The sequence below is a fragment of the Aulostomus chinensis genome, chromosome 1, assembly GCF_037954235.1.
Source record: "Aulostomus chinensis isolate RoL2024-O1b breed Wild chromosome 1, RoL_Achi_v1.0, whole genome shotgun sequence".
NCBI classification, from domain to species: domain Eukaryota; kingdom Metazoa; phylum Chordata; class Actinopteri; order Syngnathiformes; family Aulostomidae; genus Aulostomus; species Aulostomus chinensis.
Genome location: NC_141320.1, coordinates 51,795,996 through 51,811,193, shown reverse-complemented (window position 1 = coordinate 51,811,193; position 15,198 = coordinate 51,795,996). Strand labels below are relative to the sequence as shown.

Below are 15,198 nucleotides of genomic sequence, written 5' to 3'. Positions count from 1 at the left end.
TGGCGCAGACTGCTGAGGAGACCACCAGGACTCCACTGCCCCCCCTGCAGAGAGTGGTGGAGACTGCTGAGGAGACCACCAGGACTCCACTGCCCCCCCTGCACAGGCTGGCGGAGACTGCTGAGGAGACCACCAGGACTCTACCGCCCTCCCTGCAGAGCATCGACCACTGCAGTCCACAGCAGAGCTGCCTCCATCTTGAAGGACCCACCCCAACACGTCTGTTCACACTTCTACCCTCAGGCTGGAGGGACACAAGTGTGAAATGTAGAACAACAGGACTAAAGAACTCTTTCTTTCCCTCTGCAATCAGACTCCTGACCTCCTAACAAAACCACCTCAGGACCCTACTTGACCTCTGCCTGCATCAACAATTCTTGTTTTTGCAATACTCAAATATTTTGCACAGCACTGTTTAATTGCACTGTTTCCTCACTTCTCTACTGTCACTGTTTATTGTAAATTTAAATTTCTTTTTATGTTCCTGATGTTAGGAATTCTGTGGGCAGCAAAGTAAGAATTTCATTGTTCAGGGAAACATGTTTCTATACTGTACACATGACAACAAACACTTTAATCTTGAATCTTTGAATCTTGAGTTCTGTGTTTGATCTTAGAATTCTTTCTTTGATCTCAGAGTTCTGTTTGATCTTAGAAGTCTTTCTTTGATCTAAGAGTTCTGTGTTTGATCTTAGAATTCTTTCTTTGATCTCACCTTGATTTCTCAATGATTTCTTTGAGCACACAAATTGTCTTTGATCTCTCAGTGAGACAAAGACACAGAAGCTCAAGCTGCTGTTGAGGAGGCCTGATCCTCAGTCATCAAATCAGCGTCAGTTCAGGTTGCCTGCAGGGATTTTTAAGTCCAGCAGGTGTCAGTATTCAGTGACACAGAATCAACACAGTGTCATTGTGTCGACACGCTTCATGACGCCTCATCGACCATCACTATGTCCGGGAGTGTTTATGATTCTTTTCAGTGCCGCAGGATTTCTTTTTGAGCGACTGAAAATAGCGACTCCCTCATTTGTTGTAATTCAATGTTGCGGTGAAGCCGTGTGATTGGCGAGCGCCGGCGTCTTCTTCTGCTTTATTTTAGTTAAGCGACCAGCTGCTGCCCTCTACTGGCAAGACCCTCCGGAGGAAGAACTCAATTGGAAAAAAACAATTCTGCTTCTTTTTCATCCACAACTGAGGATCATTTAAGATTAAAAAAAGAACCTGAGAAAAAGGTTCCTCTTCTCTCAGCACAATCTTCATCTGATTTAAATGCAGCATTTATCCACATCCTGTCAGAATTCTTTGTACAAAAATTCAGTGGGTGACATTTTGTTGAGGACGTTCAGAGCGAGAGGAGAAAATAACTGGGAGATTCTCCCTCAGTGAGAGATAATTAGGATCCGTTTGAAACTCTCAACGTGTGGTTGTTGAACGACTCTCACGACCAGAACACTCGGACAAAAAGACAGGAATCTTCCAACTTTGTAACACGTGACACCACATTAGTGCACACAAACAGTGATGCACACAATCCAGACCTGTTCTTGTCAGTCCAGGAGTTTGACAGTTTTCTATTTTCCCAGATTAAAAAAACAAACAAAATTCAAACATTGTTTTAATTTGATTTTTTTATTCGCAATTCAATGAACACAAAACATTTCATTAAGATCATCAATTTTCAGTGACAAAAAAAACAAACGGAAAAAAAGACACATTAAAACAGAGGTTACAAGAAAGAAAATTAAGAACAAAAAACAGTTAACAGGAAAAAGGAGGCACATTAAAACAAAGGCTGCAATAACAAAAAAAAACCAAACACATTTTTAATTCTTATGTATATATTTGACACACACACACACACACACCTGCAGACAAGAGTCAGGACCCCCTTCCCGACCCCAAAGGGCAGGGAAGCAACCCTTTCGTCCACTGGGGTGAACCCCAATGTACAGGCAGAGTCTGGGGGCTATCAGAAAGCCCACCCCGACCCTCTCACCCTGAGCAAAGGAGAGTCCAACGCCTCTCAAGGACTTGGGTTCAGGAGCCGGAGCAACGTGTGGAGGTGAGGCCGACTGTCTAGCCAGGAACGCTCCACCTCCTCCACCACCTCCAGCTCCTTACCCACCAGAGAGGTGACATTCCATGTCCCAAAAGCCAGCTTCCATCACCAGGGATCAGACCACCAAGGCCCCCACCTTGGTCTGCTGCCCGATCCACACTGCACCAGACTCTTCCGGGTCCTCCTGCAGGTGGTGGGCCCATGGGGGGACGAGACCATGTATGCAGCTCGGGCTGGGCACAGCCCCACCCCATGGGCAAGGGCATGGCCACCAGGAGCTCGCCCATGGGCCACTACCCCGGGGGGGGGGGGGGGTAACCCTCAGGGCCAGGTACTCAGTCTCTTGGCCCTCTTCCTGTAGGTCTTTTGAACCATTCTTTGTCAGGCCCTTCACCAAGAACCAGTCTGCCTTGGGAGACCCTACCAGGGGCAAAATGCACCAGACAGCACAGCTCCTAGGGTCATGAGGGCACTCAAACTCCTCCACCAGGATAAGGTGACGGTTCCAGGAGGAGTAGATATAAATCTATACATATGGATATATCTATATATATATATATATAGATATATCCATATAATAGATATAGATATATATGTAGATAGACAAAAAAATACACATTAAAATCTACAATCACAATTTTTAAAAAATAAATAAAAGTCAAAAGAAAACACATTGTTAAAACAGAGGTGAACATCACAACTTTCAAATAAAAAACAAAACCCCAACATCAAAAAGCATGAAAAACAGGATCCGATTAATAAAATAACGGAAAAAAAACAAACAATAAAATCAAATCAATAAAAGCTCCCACCCACCATCTCCCTCCACCGCTCAGATTTATTCAGATTTCTCTCAGGTGTCCAGTGTCGTCTCTCTCTGTTCATCAGGTAGATATCTTTGTACACGTAGACCATCATCAGGTACGCACACACCTCCATCATGTTCCTCAGGTATTTAGCTGGTGATCAGGTATTTGTCTAGAAAGATGATCACCAGGTGAAGATCTAGAAAGACATTCAACAAGTTTACATCTGGATGTAGAGATTTTTGGGACATTGGTCAACATGGTTTTTTGTCCAAGTCAGCAGATATCCCATGATGCTTTTGACTGAGTGTCTCTGCCTGGAGGATTTGGCGTCACCTTTGAGACCTTTAAAAAAAAGCTTTTAGATCCGTCCCTGATGGTGGTCCACATTTCTATCTAGATATGTACCTGATGGTGGTCCACATTTCTATCTAGATCCGTCCCTGATGGTGGTCCACATTTCTATCTAGATCCGTACCTGATGGTGGTCCACATATCTATCTAGATATGTACCTGATGGTGGTCCACATTTCTATCTAGATATGTACCTGATGGTGGTCTACATATCTATCTAGCTATGTACCTGATGGTGGTCCACATTTCTATCTAGATCCGTCCCTGATGGTGGTCCACATTTCTATCTAGATATGTCCCTGATGGTGGTCCACATATCTATCTAGATCCGTACCTGATGGTGGTCCACATTTCTATCTAGATATGTCCCTGATGGTGGTCCACATATCTATCTAGATCCGTACCTGATGGTGGTCCACATTTCTATCTAGATCCGTACCTGATGGTGGTCCACATTTCTATCTAGATCCGTCCCTGATGGTGGTCCACATTTCTATCTAGATCCGTCCCTGATGGTGGTCCACATTTCTATCTAGATATGTACCTGATGGTGGTCCACATTTCTATCTAGATATGTACCTGATAGTGGTCCACATTTCTATCCAGATATGTACCTGATGGTGGTCCACATTTCTATCCAGATATGTACCTGATGGTGGTCCACATTTCTATCTAGATATGTACCTGATGGTGGTCCACATTTCTATCCAGATATGTACCTGATGGTGGTCCACATTTCTATCTAGATATGTACCTGATGGTGGTCCACATTTCTATCTAGATATGTACCTGATGGTGGTCCACATTTCTATCTAGATCCGTCCCTGATGGTGGTCCACATTTCTATCTAGATATGTCCCTGATGGTGGTCCACATTTCTATCTAGATATGTACCTGATGGTGGTCCACATTTCTATCCAGATATGTACCTGATGGTGGTCCACATTTCTATCTAGATATGTACCTGATGGTGGTCCACATTTCTATCTAGATATGTACCTGATGGTGGTCCACATTTCTATCCAGATATGTACCTGATGGTGGTCCACATTTCTATCTAGATATGTACCTGATGGTGGTCCACATTTCTATCCAGATATGTACCTGATGGTGGTCCACATTTCTATCTAGATATGTACCTGATGGTGGTCCACATTTCTATCTAGAGCCGTCCCTGATGGTGGTCCACATTTCTATCTAGATATGTACCTGATGGTGGTCCACATTTCTATCTAGATATGTACCTGATGGTGGTCCACATTTCTATCCAGATATGTACCTGATGGTGGTCCACATTTCTATCTAGATATGTACCTGATGGTGGTCCACATTTCTATCTAGATCCGTCCCTGATGGTGGTCCACATTTCTATCTAGATATGTACCTGATGGTGGTCCACATTTCTATCTAGATATGTACCTGATGGTGGTCCACATTTCTATCTAGATATGTACCTGATGGTGGTCCACATTTCTATCTAGATATGTACCTGATGAACACATCAAAGTGTGGAGGGATGTATTTAAACTGATTCAGACAGATGAAAACCTGTGGGGACGGTTATTTACCCCAAGAATCTCTAAACAGACACAAACCTAACGCATGTCTGCAAATATCGACATGTGGAACATGAACATCTAAGAACATGTGGATTTCTACCAGGTGAAGGGCCGAGGTTGGAAGAAAACCTGAGAGCAGCCAGACAGACAGTGGACGGGAGCTTTTTTCTAGGTATCAAGGTTATTTTCTCTCAAACAAACTCCCTTAAAACAAACATAACAAAAAAAAAAAAAAAACAAGCACAAAAGAAAGAAAGACATCTGGACCCATTAAAACTGAGAATAAAGTTACAATTTTTGATTAACAAAAACAAAAAAAGGACAAAAACTATTTAAAAACACAATCAATTACAATTTTTTTTTTAAATTAGAAAAGCATTTAAAAAGATGAAAAGAGGCTCCAGTCGTTCTCATGGTTCACCTCAGTGGTTCCGGCCTCTCAGGCCAAACTGTCCTCGGCTCCTTCCAGCAGCCTGTGCAGCCCCTGGGGCCCCGGTGAGGACTTGGGGGGGCCATCATCTTCAACTTATCCCAGCCAGGTGAAGAAGAGACGCACGGATTCCAAGGCTCGCTGCTCTGCACCGTCACTTCCCTGCCACTTGAGGAAGACCTCGGTGTAAATGACATCTTCTTCAAAGGAGACGTCAAAGACCGTCAGGAGCAGCACTGCGGGGACGCCGCAACACGGCAGCTTTTATCATGGACTGGTTTAGGGGCTTTGGAGCCAAAACAAGACTCATCCCACCCTCCAGGGAGGTCAGGAGGTCAACACTCACTTTTGGGGTGATGCATCTCTGCCATCAGCTGCTGGAGGGCCAAGAGGGCCTGAAGTTGTTTGGGTCCATCGATCAGAAACCTCTTGAGAAGCCTGACTCTCTTAGTCAGCCGTCCTGCATCCAGACAGTTGCGGTGCTCGCCTGAAACTAGCAGATAAACCGGTGGAAAACTTCTGAGTATTCAATTCCATGTCAGCAGGGTCACGACCCAGAACTGAATATGAGGACAGTCAAAAAAAACAAACAAAACACATGAGTCCCACGTACCGACGACGGCAGACCTGCACAGTTGTCATCAAAGCTCTGAGGAACTCCACAGAAGCGGTCTGGCTTTCATCCAGGTTGGCCTGAAAAAGAGAGGAGGACAATCCAGGTTCACCATGATTGACCAACAGACCGATGTGGTCCCGTCACCCCACAACCAGAAAACACACACCTGCACCCAGTCCCAGATCTGCTTGTTGCTGGCCTCGTCCCGCAGCAGCCTGTCCAGATGCTGCCTCATCTCTCTGGTGGTGAGGCTCTGAAAGACCATTAAAAACAGTTTCAAAATGCTCTTCGGCAACTCGTCGATCCAACAAACCGTCACCAACTGAAGTAATCAGAGCATGAACCCCAGACAGCCTGCTGACCTGCTTCCTGACACACTTGGTCAGGTCCCTGGATGAAGCAGCAGGGGACAGGTGGCCAGGTCCACGCTTGACTGGAGGGAAAGAAAGACAATAAGGGGTTGAAGTTCAGTCCCGATCATGTGAGACAGAGGCTTTAGCTGAAAGTTCCTACCTGTGACGTCGGCGCTACGACGCCCGTCCCTCCAGTTGGACTCTCGGCAGGAGGGTCGCCAGCGGCCCCACGTGTCCCCTCGGCTCCTCAAATGGTCCCCAGCAGCAGGCTAGCAAAACAACATGACATTTCAAGTTCAGTCACCAAGACTTCAGTGGTGTATTATGTTAAAAGCTATTTAACAGGTGGCGTGTATTCCAGAGTTAGATTAGTGCAGGTTATCATAATTGTTCACATAGGTTAGATTAGCGCAGGTTAGCATAATTGTTCACACAGGTTAGATTAGCGCAGGTTAGCATAATTGTTCACATAGGTTAGATTAGCGCAGGTTAGCATAATTGTTCAAACAGGTTAGATTAGCGCAGGTTAACATAATTGTTCACATAGGTTAGATTAGCGCAGGTTATCATAACTGTTCACATAGGTTAGATTAGCGCAGGTTAACATAATTGTTCACATAGATTAGATTAGCGCAGGTTAACATAATTGTTCACACAGGTTAGATTAGCGCAGGTTATCATAACTGTTCACATAGGTTAGATTAGCGCAGGTTAACATAATTGTTCACATAGGTTAGATTAGCGCAGGTTATCATAACTGTTCACATAGGTTAGATTAGCGCAGGTTAACATAATTGTTCACATAGGTTAGATTAGCGCAGGTTAACATAATTGTTCACATAGGTTAGATTAGCGCAGGTTAACATAATTGTTCACATAGGTTAGATTAGCGCAGGTTATCATAACTGTTCACATAGGTTAGATTAGCGCAGGTTATCATAATTGTTCACAGAGGTTAGATTAGCGCAGGTTAACATAATTGTTCACATAGATTAGATTAGCGCAGGTTAACATAATTGTTCACATAGATTAGATTAGCGCAGGTTAACATAATTGTTCACATAGGTTAGATTAGCGCAGGTTAACATAATTGTTCACATAGGTTAGATTAGCGCAGGTTAACATAATTGTTCACATAGGTTAGATTAGCGCAGGTTAACATAATGTTTCACATAGGTTGGATTAGCGCAGGTTAACATAATTGTTCATATAGGTTGGATTAGCGCAGGTTAACATAATTGTTCATATAGGTTGGATTAGCGCAGGTTAACATAATTGTTCACATAGGTTGGATTAGCGCAGGTTAACATAATTGTTCACATAGATTAGCTTAGCGCAGGTTAACATAATTGTTCACATCTATTAGATTAGCGCAGGTTAGCATAATTGTTCACATAGATTAGCTTAGCGCAGGTTAACATAATTGTTCACATAGGTTAGCTTAGCGCAGGTTAACATAATTGTTCACATAGATTAGCTTAGCGCAGGTTAACATAATTGTTCACATAGATTAGCTTAGCGCAGGTTAACATAATTGTTCACATAGGTTAGATTAGCGCAGGTTAACATAATTGTTCACATAGGTTAGATTAGCGCAGGTTAGCATAATTGTTCACATAGGTTAGATTAACGCAGGTTAGCATAATTGTTCACATAGGTTAGATTAGCGCAGGTTATCATAATTGTTCACATAGGTTAGATTAGCGCAGGTTAGCATAATTGTTCACATAGGTTAGATTAGCGCAGGTTAGCATAATTGTTCACATAGGTTAGCTTAGCGCAGGTTAGCATAACTTTAACTGACTAATAATCGTATATTTTCCCCTGAAACAATGCAGTGTTTTCCTCCACCTTCATTTCATTGACAGTTCTTGAACTATAACTTGCTAGCAGTCCCATGGCTAAAGGTTGTCCGAATTGTTGCGTCACCTTCAAAGGTTCAAGCTCCTACATTTGCGGTCGACTCACCTGGACGCGCTCTCCCGCCTTGTATTGGAGCAGAGACACATTCTGATTGGTCCTCAGACGGAAATCAGTGCAGGAAAAAGCCATTAATCGTCCAAAATTAAGTGCAGACCGGTGCTGAGGACAGAGTTTGGTTGTCACTGCCGCCAGCAACGGCCGACTGAGGAATGCTGCGTCACTTCCGGGTCTTATACTCTCGATTTCGAACGCAGACGCATCAAAGGAATGATGAGAAATTCAACATATGAATGATACCCGCGGAGTGGGCGGGGCTTAACATCAGAGAGGCTCAGATTCTGAACAGCACCATCTGCTGGACGACTTTAAAAGTGCAACTTAAAACTCTGGACTCAACTCAATGTGTGGGAGGTTTGAGGGCGTCTGCAAGTCAGTGTTTACTTTGATATCCTCGCTTTATTGTGTGATTCTACTGATTCTACCCTGAATTTAGTAGAATAACCACCTAAAGTGAGTCGATGGAACAATACAGCTAAATGAAGACAAATACATTTGAATGGACCGCTCAGCACCACAGTCCTGTCCTTTTGATACCATCATCAGAGACCGGCTCATTCAGGCTTGATGTGGGTTTTCCACTCCTTCAGGAACATTTTTGAATCACCAAACATTCACTGAAACGTCTGTTCAGACAAGAGAACAAACCTAGAAACCTGTCTCTTGCTGCCCTCTACTGGCGAGATACCCCAGGAGAAAATATTTGCTCAGATTGATTTAGAATTATTTATTTTTGAATTTATTAATTTATTTAGAATTATTTTTTTATTTTTTTATTAGATTTATTGAACATCAATCAAAAGTACTGGTTTCAACCGGATCCCTGTTCAAAATCCACCTTTTAATTGATTGAGATCTTGACATGAAATTTGAAGTCAAAAGAAAACTTGTCTGACCTAAAATAAAATCCTCTACTAACAATCCTGGTTCGGACTTGGATGGGAGACCGCCTGGGAATACCAGGTGCTGTAAGCTTTTTTGTTTCATTGTGAGGAGCAACTCTAACCACATCACTGGAGCATCATTTTGAGTTCATTAGCAATTAATTATTAATTGGACTACTTCCAGATGTTCAAGGGTCCAATAAGGTGACTTGCAGCTAAGTCACTGATTCTGCCTGGGATGCATGAGCAGGAGATCCTGGATCCATCACTGACACGAAAGAAGTACATTGATGAACTAAATACAGTGTTGGATCATTTCCTACCTCTTTGGGAACGGCCACAGAAACAACTTTATTACAGTTCTCCTCCATGAGTTCTGGAGGTGAGGGATTAAAGGTCAGAACCTGTGTTTTAGAATGGAGAATTTATATCCAGCAGAGCTTCCCAGTGTTTCAAAGAGTTTTATTAATGCAGGTCCTGTGTTAGGGGCTCACTTCAACATGTTAAAACATCACCAGCGTCCAGCGCCACCTTGTGTTCGTCTCCATTTATGATTCTCAACCACTGTAGGAGGGGCTCGATAGAAAGAGCTGGAAGCAGCAGGAACTGGGGGGTCATGTCTCAGAGTCTGTCTTTTATTTTGATATCACATTTGTGTCCTGTTCTTCCTGTTTCAGTTTGACGTTGAACCTCCCCTCTCATTTTCAGGTGACTTCACTTGCCCTCATCTTCTGTCTGCCTGAGTCTCTCGGTGCATCCCAACAGACGTCAGAACTCTGACAGGGACGACCTCAGCAGAGACTCCTCTGTTCAGAGGAAAGGAGAGCTGAGAGAAGACTTTTTGACATCATTCTACATCCTGAGGGACGATCAAAGTTGTATTTATATACAACACATAAAATCAAACAATGTGAAGCAGGCTGATGAACAATAAATCAAATATAAAAATGCTTTATTTTAAGATCTAGAATATCTTGTGAATATCTGGAGCTTCATTCCAGCAGCAGACCTCCTCAGGTGATGACTTCATATTTGACATGTTTACCATTCAATGAGACTCATTGTCAGTCCATTGAAATCTACTGGTGTTCCTGGTGAGTTGATTTAACAACATGAGCTGACAGAATCTACGTTCAGGTAGGAACCACCACATCCAGGGGTCTGGACCTTTGAGCAGGCAGAGCCATCAAAGTAGCAGACTAAGCTAGCAGACGTTAGCATTGAGAAGAAACTGATACCTGAGTCTACTTTTGGGTCTGGACCTTTTAGCAGGCAGAGCCATCAAAGTAGCAGACTAAGCTAGCAGACGTTAGCATTGAGAAGAAACTGATACCTGAGTCTACTTTTGGGTCTGGACCTTTTAGCAGGCAGAGCCATCAAAGTAGCAGACTAAATTTACAAAGAAATTAGTCTCATGCTGCCGTGACCCAGATTTGAACCAGGGTTGCTGCAGCCACAACACAGAGTACTGACCACTATAGGATCAGAGCCTCCTCAACAGGAGCTTGAGCTTCTATGTCTTTGTCTCATTGAGTGTTGCGGCGAACAGCTGTTGAACAGCTGACTGCGGCGGCCCCTGATGCAGGAGACGGGCCAGGCCCCGTTCAGAAGGTGGTGGATATTATTCTTGGTGTTTTTGGACCCAGCAGGAATAGAATCTCAAGTCATGGCAACTTTACTGAGCAGCACTCTAAACCTGCTTTGTGAAACGGGCCCCTGGTCTCTTTTAAACGCCCGGGCTACTAATTGGTCATTTACGGTACATATGCATGCGCACACACACACACACACACACACACACACACACACACACACACACACACACACACACACACACACACTTGGATATATATGCCTTTAACTGCTTCAATTACTGCAGGAACCAACCAGAACCATCCAGAACCTGAACCTCTATATCTGATCCTGGGTCTGTTTGTTTCCATAGGCTAGCACACGGCACAGGTCGGCCTGGTTTCAGAAAGTTTCTTGGAATCCTTATTATCAACAAAGTATCAAATATTTTGCATAATAAATGCATGCATGGCCTCATATTTTGCCATTTTAACGTGCTTTAAGTTGACGGTGCCCACCTGTCGTGTCAATGTTTCTATGTTTGTCTGTTCTGGTCTGAATGAAAGAGGAGGTTTTCTTGGTCATGTGACGTGGATGAGAGTTCAACTAGAACTTCCTGCTTCAACAGGATTTTAGTTTGTTGGGATTTTGATTTTCCTGGATTGAATTGGTGTTTTGTGTGTTTTTAGGCCTCCTGGCACCGATGAATGAATGAACCATTGTTCCAGAGGGAGCTGGTGTCAGGTCAGTCCCTGTTTCTACAAGACCTCCTGCTGCAGAGCCACATTGGGAAACATCCATCCATCCATTTTCTTCCACTTATCCTGTTTAGGATTGTGTGTGTGTGTGTGTGTGTGTGTGTGTGTGTGTGTGTGTGTGTGTGTGTGTGTGTGTGTGTGTGTGTGTCAAGTCAAGTCAAGTCACAACCAAAGTTCTCTCATGACTCTTCACTAGTAGAGCAGGTCCAGCACCAAACTCCTTCAATGAACCTCCACCCAACAATTCTCCATCAGCAGCACATCCTGCAACAGTGGTGATGAAAACCTTCCTTTTAACAGGCAGGAACTTCGAGCAGATCCAGGATCAGTGGGGACGGCCTTCTGCTTTGACTGGTTGTGGGGAAAGAGAGCAGGAGAGCAGGGCAGAGACAAAGACAGATAAGGCTGTCCTAAAACAAGGACTGTTCAGTCAATGGTAGAGCAGAGTGGAGCAGAGGAAGCGTGCTGGGCCCAGAACCCAGAGGTCGATGGATCAAAACCATCCTCTGCTAGAAGAAGAAAAATAAAATGAACCAGTACCTTTGGAAATGTGTGTCTGTTAAAAAGAGGTTCATGAGGATTTGTCAAATTTGTCACATGAGTCTGCTGTGGAGGGTCAGTCTGTCCGTCCACATTCAGATCATTAACGCAGCGACTCCTAAGCACCAGTAGAGCCTGTTCATCGTCCCTGGGTGGGCTCGAACCACCAGCCTCTCTGTTAACAGCCGAGCGCGCTGACCGATTGCGCCACAGAGACTCTGAGTCTCCTGCTTTTCATGAAGAGTTTTCAGGCTAAATTCAGTGTGTGAGGTCCACACTGCACATTTGAGGGACCATGAAGGACAGAGGAGAGTCTGACTGTCATGGTGAAAGCATACAAAACTCTCTGTGTTGTAAACTGTTTCAAACAAATTCTACTGTTGAACAGTTCAAGTGTTTCGAATGAAGCTGAATGTTCTCCTCTACTTTCCTCAATTGGGTTTCTTTCATGTCCTCCTGAGATCAAAGACAGAATTCTAGCTACAAATAAATACACTATCAAAGCCCCCTGATGACATCATCATCGATTCTGACTTTGATCTGGAGGCTCTTGCTTTAATCTTGGCTTTGATCTGGCTAATGTTTCTTGACATTTTTGCTGTTTCCAATCCAGAGCAACCAGTAGTTGATCCTATCAGACCAGTCTGATGAACGAAGCTTTTCACTTTACCAGTGGAATCACTGGGAAAAGAAACTCCTCCTGTCAGATGAAGGCTTCACTGTGTTGAGGAGGGTTTCTTCAGATGATTCTGGAAGAATAAATCAAAACCTCATCATTGAACATGAACATTAATCACTGATGACTGTTTTAACTGAACCTACTGGATACTGTGGTGCCTGATGAGGAGACAACTTGGGTACAAAGTTGCAGAAGAGGGTTTTTGGAGAGGAGATTTAGATGAGATGGTTTCCAAATCAAATCGGTTGTCACAAGGAAAAGTCTGCATGGAAACACACACACACACACACACACACACACACACACACACACACACACACACAGAGTCCTACTGACTAACCCATGTTTTTCTTCACTAAAACCACCACTGGAGTATTGAATGAGATTGCATGAGACACCATCAACTTACATTAAAAACCCCTGACTGCCTTTTATCCCCTCCTGGCTGCAGGAAATTAGACAGACCAGCCCATAGCGGGGCTGCATGGTGGTGCAGTGGTCAGCACTGTGCCCTCACAGCAAGAAGGTCCCGGCTCGGGCGTGGGATCTTTCTGTGTGGAGTTTGCATGTTCTCCCTGTTCCTGCGTGGGTTCTCTCCAGGTACTCCGGCTTCCTCCCACTGTCCAAAGACATGTAATTTGAGGACGAGGCTGATTGGATTCTCTAAATTGACCGTAGGTGTGAGTGTGAATGGTTGTTTGTCTCTGTGTGTTGGCCCTGCGATGGACTGGCGACCTGTCCAGGGTGAACCCCGCCTCTCGCCCATAGATGCTGGGATAGGCGCCAGCCCCCCCGCGACCCTTACTAGTAAGGAATAAGCAGAAGATGACGATGGATGGCCCATAGAGTGGAGGTGAGACCACAACCATGCTCTACAATCAATATTTACATCAAACCAGCACCATCTCAACAACTTAACCTGACTAAATATATACATGATTCCAGACTACTACACCAACTCAATCATACATCCACATAATCATTCAATGAACCTTGCCTGTGATTGTACCCCCTCCCCCATCTGGGAGCAAAGGTTTGCACCTACAGTTCTTAAGGAGCTTCCTTGGGCCACTCTCCCCTTTTGGCTCCACCCCCTTTAAGGAAACCACCAGGAAGAGGTGAGGACTGACCGTGACGACTGAAACTGCCACATTTACATGAGACAAACTAGATCAACACAAAATACCAGGCCTTGCACAGTGATTACCACTGACTGACACTGGGGTCTTCATTTTCCACAGGTAGGATGGCCGGTCCCCCTGTGCTTCCCAGGTCCCTCCCTGGAACACATGGCATAGAAAATGTTTCACATGTTTGCTGATTCAATAAACCTGACCATTAACATGTGTGTGTGCCTATAATTTACATAAACTGTTAATACCAAGACAAATGCTACCTTCAATTAATCATTTATGTCATGGAACCCTTGGTCTCCATTACATTGGTCAACCAGAGAAGCTTCAACTGGTGACGCTCATTCAACCATGAAGGTAAACCTGCATTATCTGCTGTGCTCCTTAACAGGGGAATTAGCTCAAATGGTAGAGCGCTCGCTTAGCATGTGAGAGGTAGAGGGATCGATGCCCTCATTCTCCAGAATACTTTAACTTGTTCTGTTGATCAGAGGAGCTGCTGGGTGATGAATGCTGATGTTTGTCAGCCACTGGTGTGATAAAGTGTCCCCTGTTACTGAGATGAGGATGAACACCTGCTCAGGTCAAAGCTGCAATGAAGTCAAGTCATAACCCTGCAAATCACCAAATAACAAAAGTTACACTTTACAAGTAGAACAGGTCCAGTTCCACACTCCTTAAATGAATTTACACCCAACAATTCTTCATGAGCAAGCACATCCTAGCTTAGGCCCAACTTTTCTTGGCGCTCTCCCAGATGCTTGGGAGCTGCTGGGGGAGCGCTAGTTGGGCCTAAGCTAGGAGCTAAGCTAAGGTGGTCTGCACCAGCTAGTGAGGGCTGGCTAGCTCTTGCAGCTTTTGGTGCAGAGCCGCTGCAGGTCCAATTCAACATGGCTAAGCCTCACCTCCAACACAACAAAAAACTACATTTAACACACTTACCAGTATCACTAAAGGAGGCAGAGGAGGAACAAAACATGTGGCACTCTGAGCAGGAGAGAGGAGAACAAGAGGGAGAAGCCATCGTTAGCTTAGCGTGTTTACAAGGCAGAAAGACTGTTGCTACCAGAATGATGGTCTTTTAAACTTCAGCCAAATAAAGCAAGTAGGTATTTATTTTTGGTGGGTAATTAGTCAATGAAATAAGGAATTAGCAGGGAGGATCACACTTTAGCGAGCACAATGAAGCAAGGCTCTACGTTCAGCAACACAGAAAAAGGAGTTGAGGTCACAGGCTTCCTGCAACCAAGGTCAAAAATCCAGGACGGACGAAGGGGAGGACAACAAAGACAAAGACACAAGAAACAGAGATAATAACCATCAACTCCATAACAACCATAACAAATATAACCATACAGAACATATATAACAAATAGAACAAGAAAAGCATTAAAAAATATGTCACCTCTGGTCAAATACTCTGATTTGCATTTGTGTCTGTCAGCATTTTCATTTTCATGTTAAAGCCTCCAGAA

The 15,198-nt window shown here is 44.1% G+C and overlaps 1 protein-coding gene across 3 annotated transcripts; it reads right to left on the bottom strand.

Moving 5' to 3' along the window:
• Positions 1 to 4,643: 4,643 nt before the first annotated feature.
• On the bottom strand, positions 4,644 to 8,313 carry LOC147272153 (uncharacterized). 3 transcript variants are annotated; one of them, XM_086203946.1, is made up of 7 exons: positions 8,146 to 8,313; positions 6,338 to 6,446; positions 6,187 to 6,257; positions 5,991 to 6,077; positions 5,822 to 5,901; positions 5,555 to 5,701; positions 4,644 to 5,376 (listed from the first exon to the last, which is right to left on the bottom strand). In XM_086203946.1, the coding sequence occupies exons 1-6, from the start codon at positions 8,227 to 8,229 to the stop codon at positions 5,656 to 5,658; spliced, it is 477 nt and encodes a 158-aa protein (XP_086060072.1). In that variant the 5' UTR covers positions 8,230 to 8,313; the 3' UTR covers positions 4,644 to 5,376; positions 5,555 to 5,655. The 3 variants fall into 3 exon arrangements, with proteins under 3 accessions (XP_086060072.1, XP_086060063.1, XP_086060079.1); XM_086203937.1 differs by having other exon boundaries at positions 4,644 to 5,444; positions 8,146 to 8,312; XM_086203953.1 differs by lacking the exon at positions 8,146 to 8,313 and adding an exon at positions 8,029 to 8,135 and having other exon boundaries at positions 4,644 to 5,444.
• Positions 8,314 to 15,198: the final 6,885 nt, after the last annotated feature.

What these genes read in the sequence shown, in the direction of transcription:
- LOC147272153 (XM_086203946.1), bottom strand. Translation starts at nt 8,229, where the DNA reads ATGGCTTTTTCCTGCACTGATTTCCGTCTGAGGACCAATCAGAATGTG. An exon ending in CCAAGTGTGTCAGGAAGCAG is followed by an intron (nt 6,078 to 6,186) that starts GTCAGCAGGCTG and finishes ATGGTCTTTCAG; the next exon opens with AGCCTCACCACCAGAGAGAT. An exon ending in AGATCTGGGACTGGGTGCAG is followed by an intron (nt 5,902 to 5,990) that starts GTGTGTGTTTTC and finishes TCTCTTTTTCAG; the next exon opens with GCCAACCTGGATGAAAGCCA.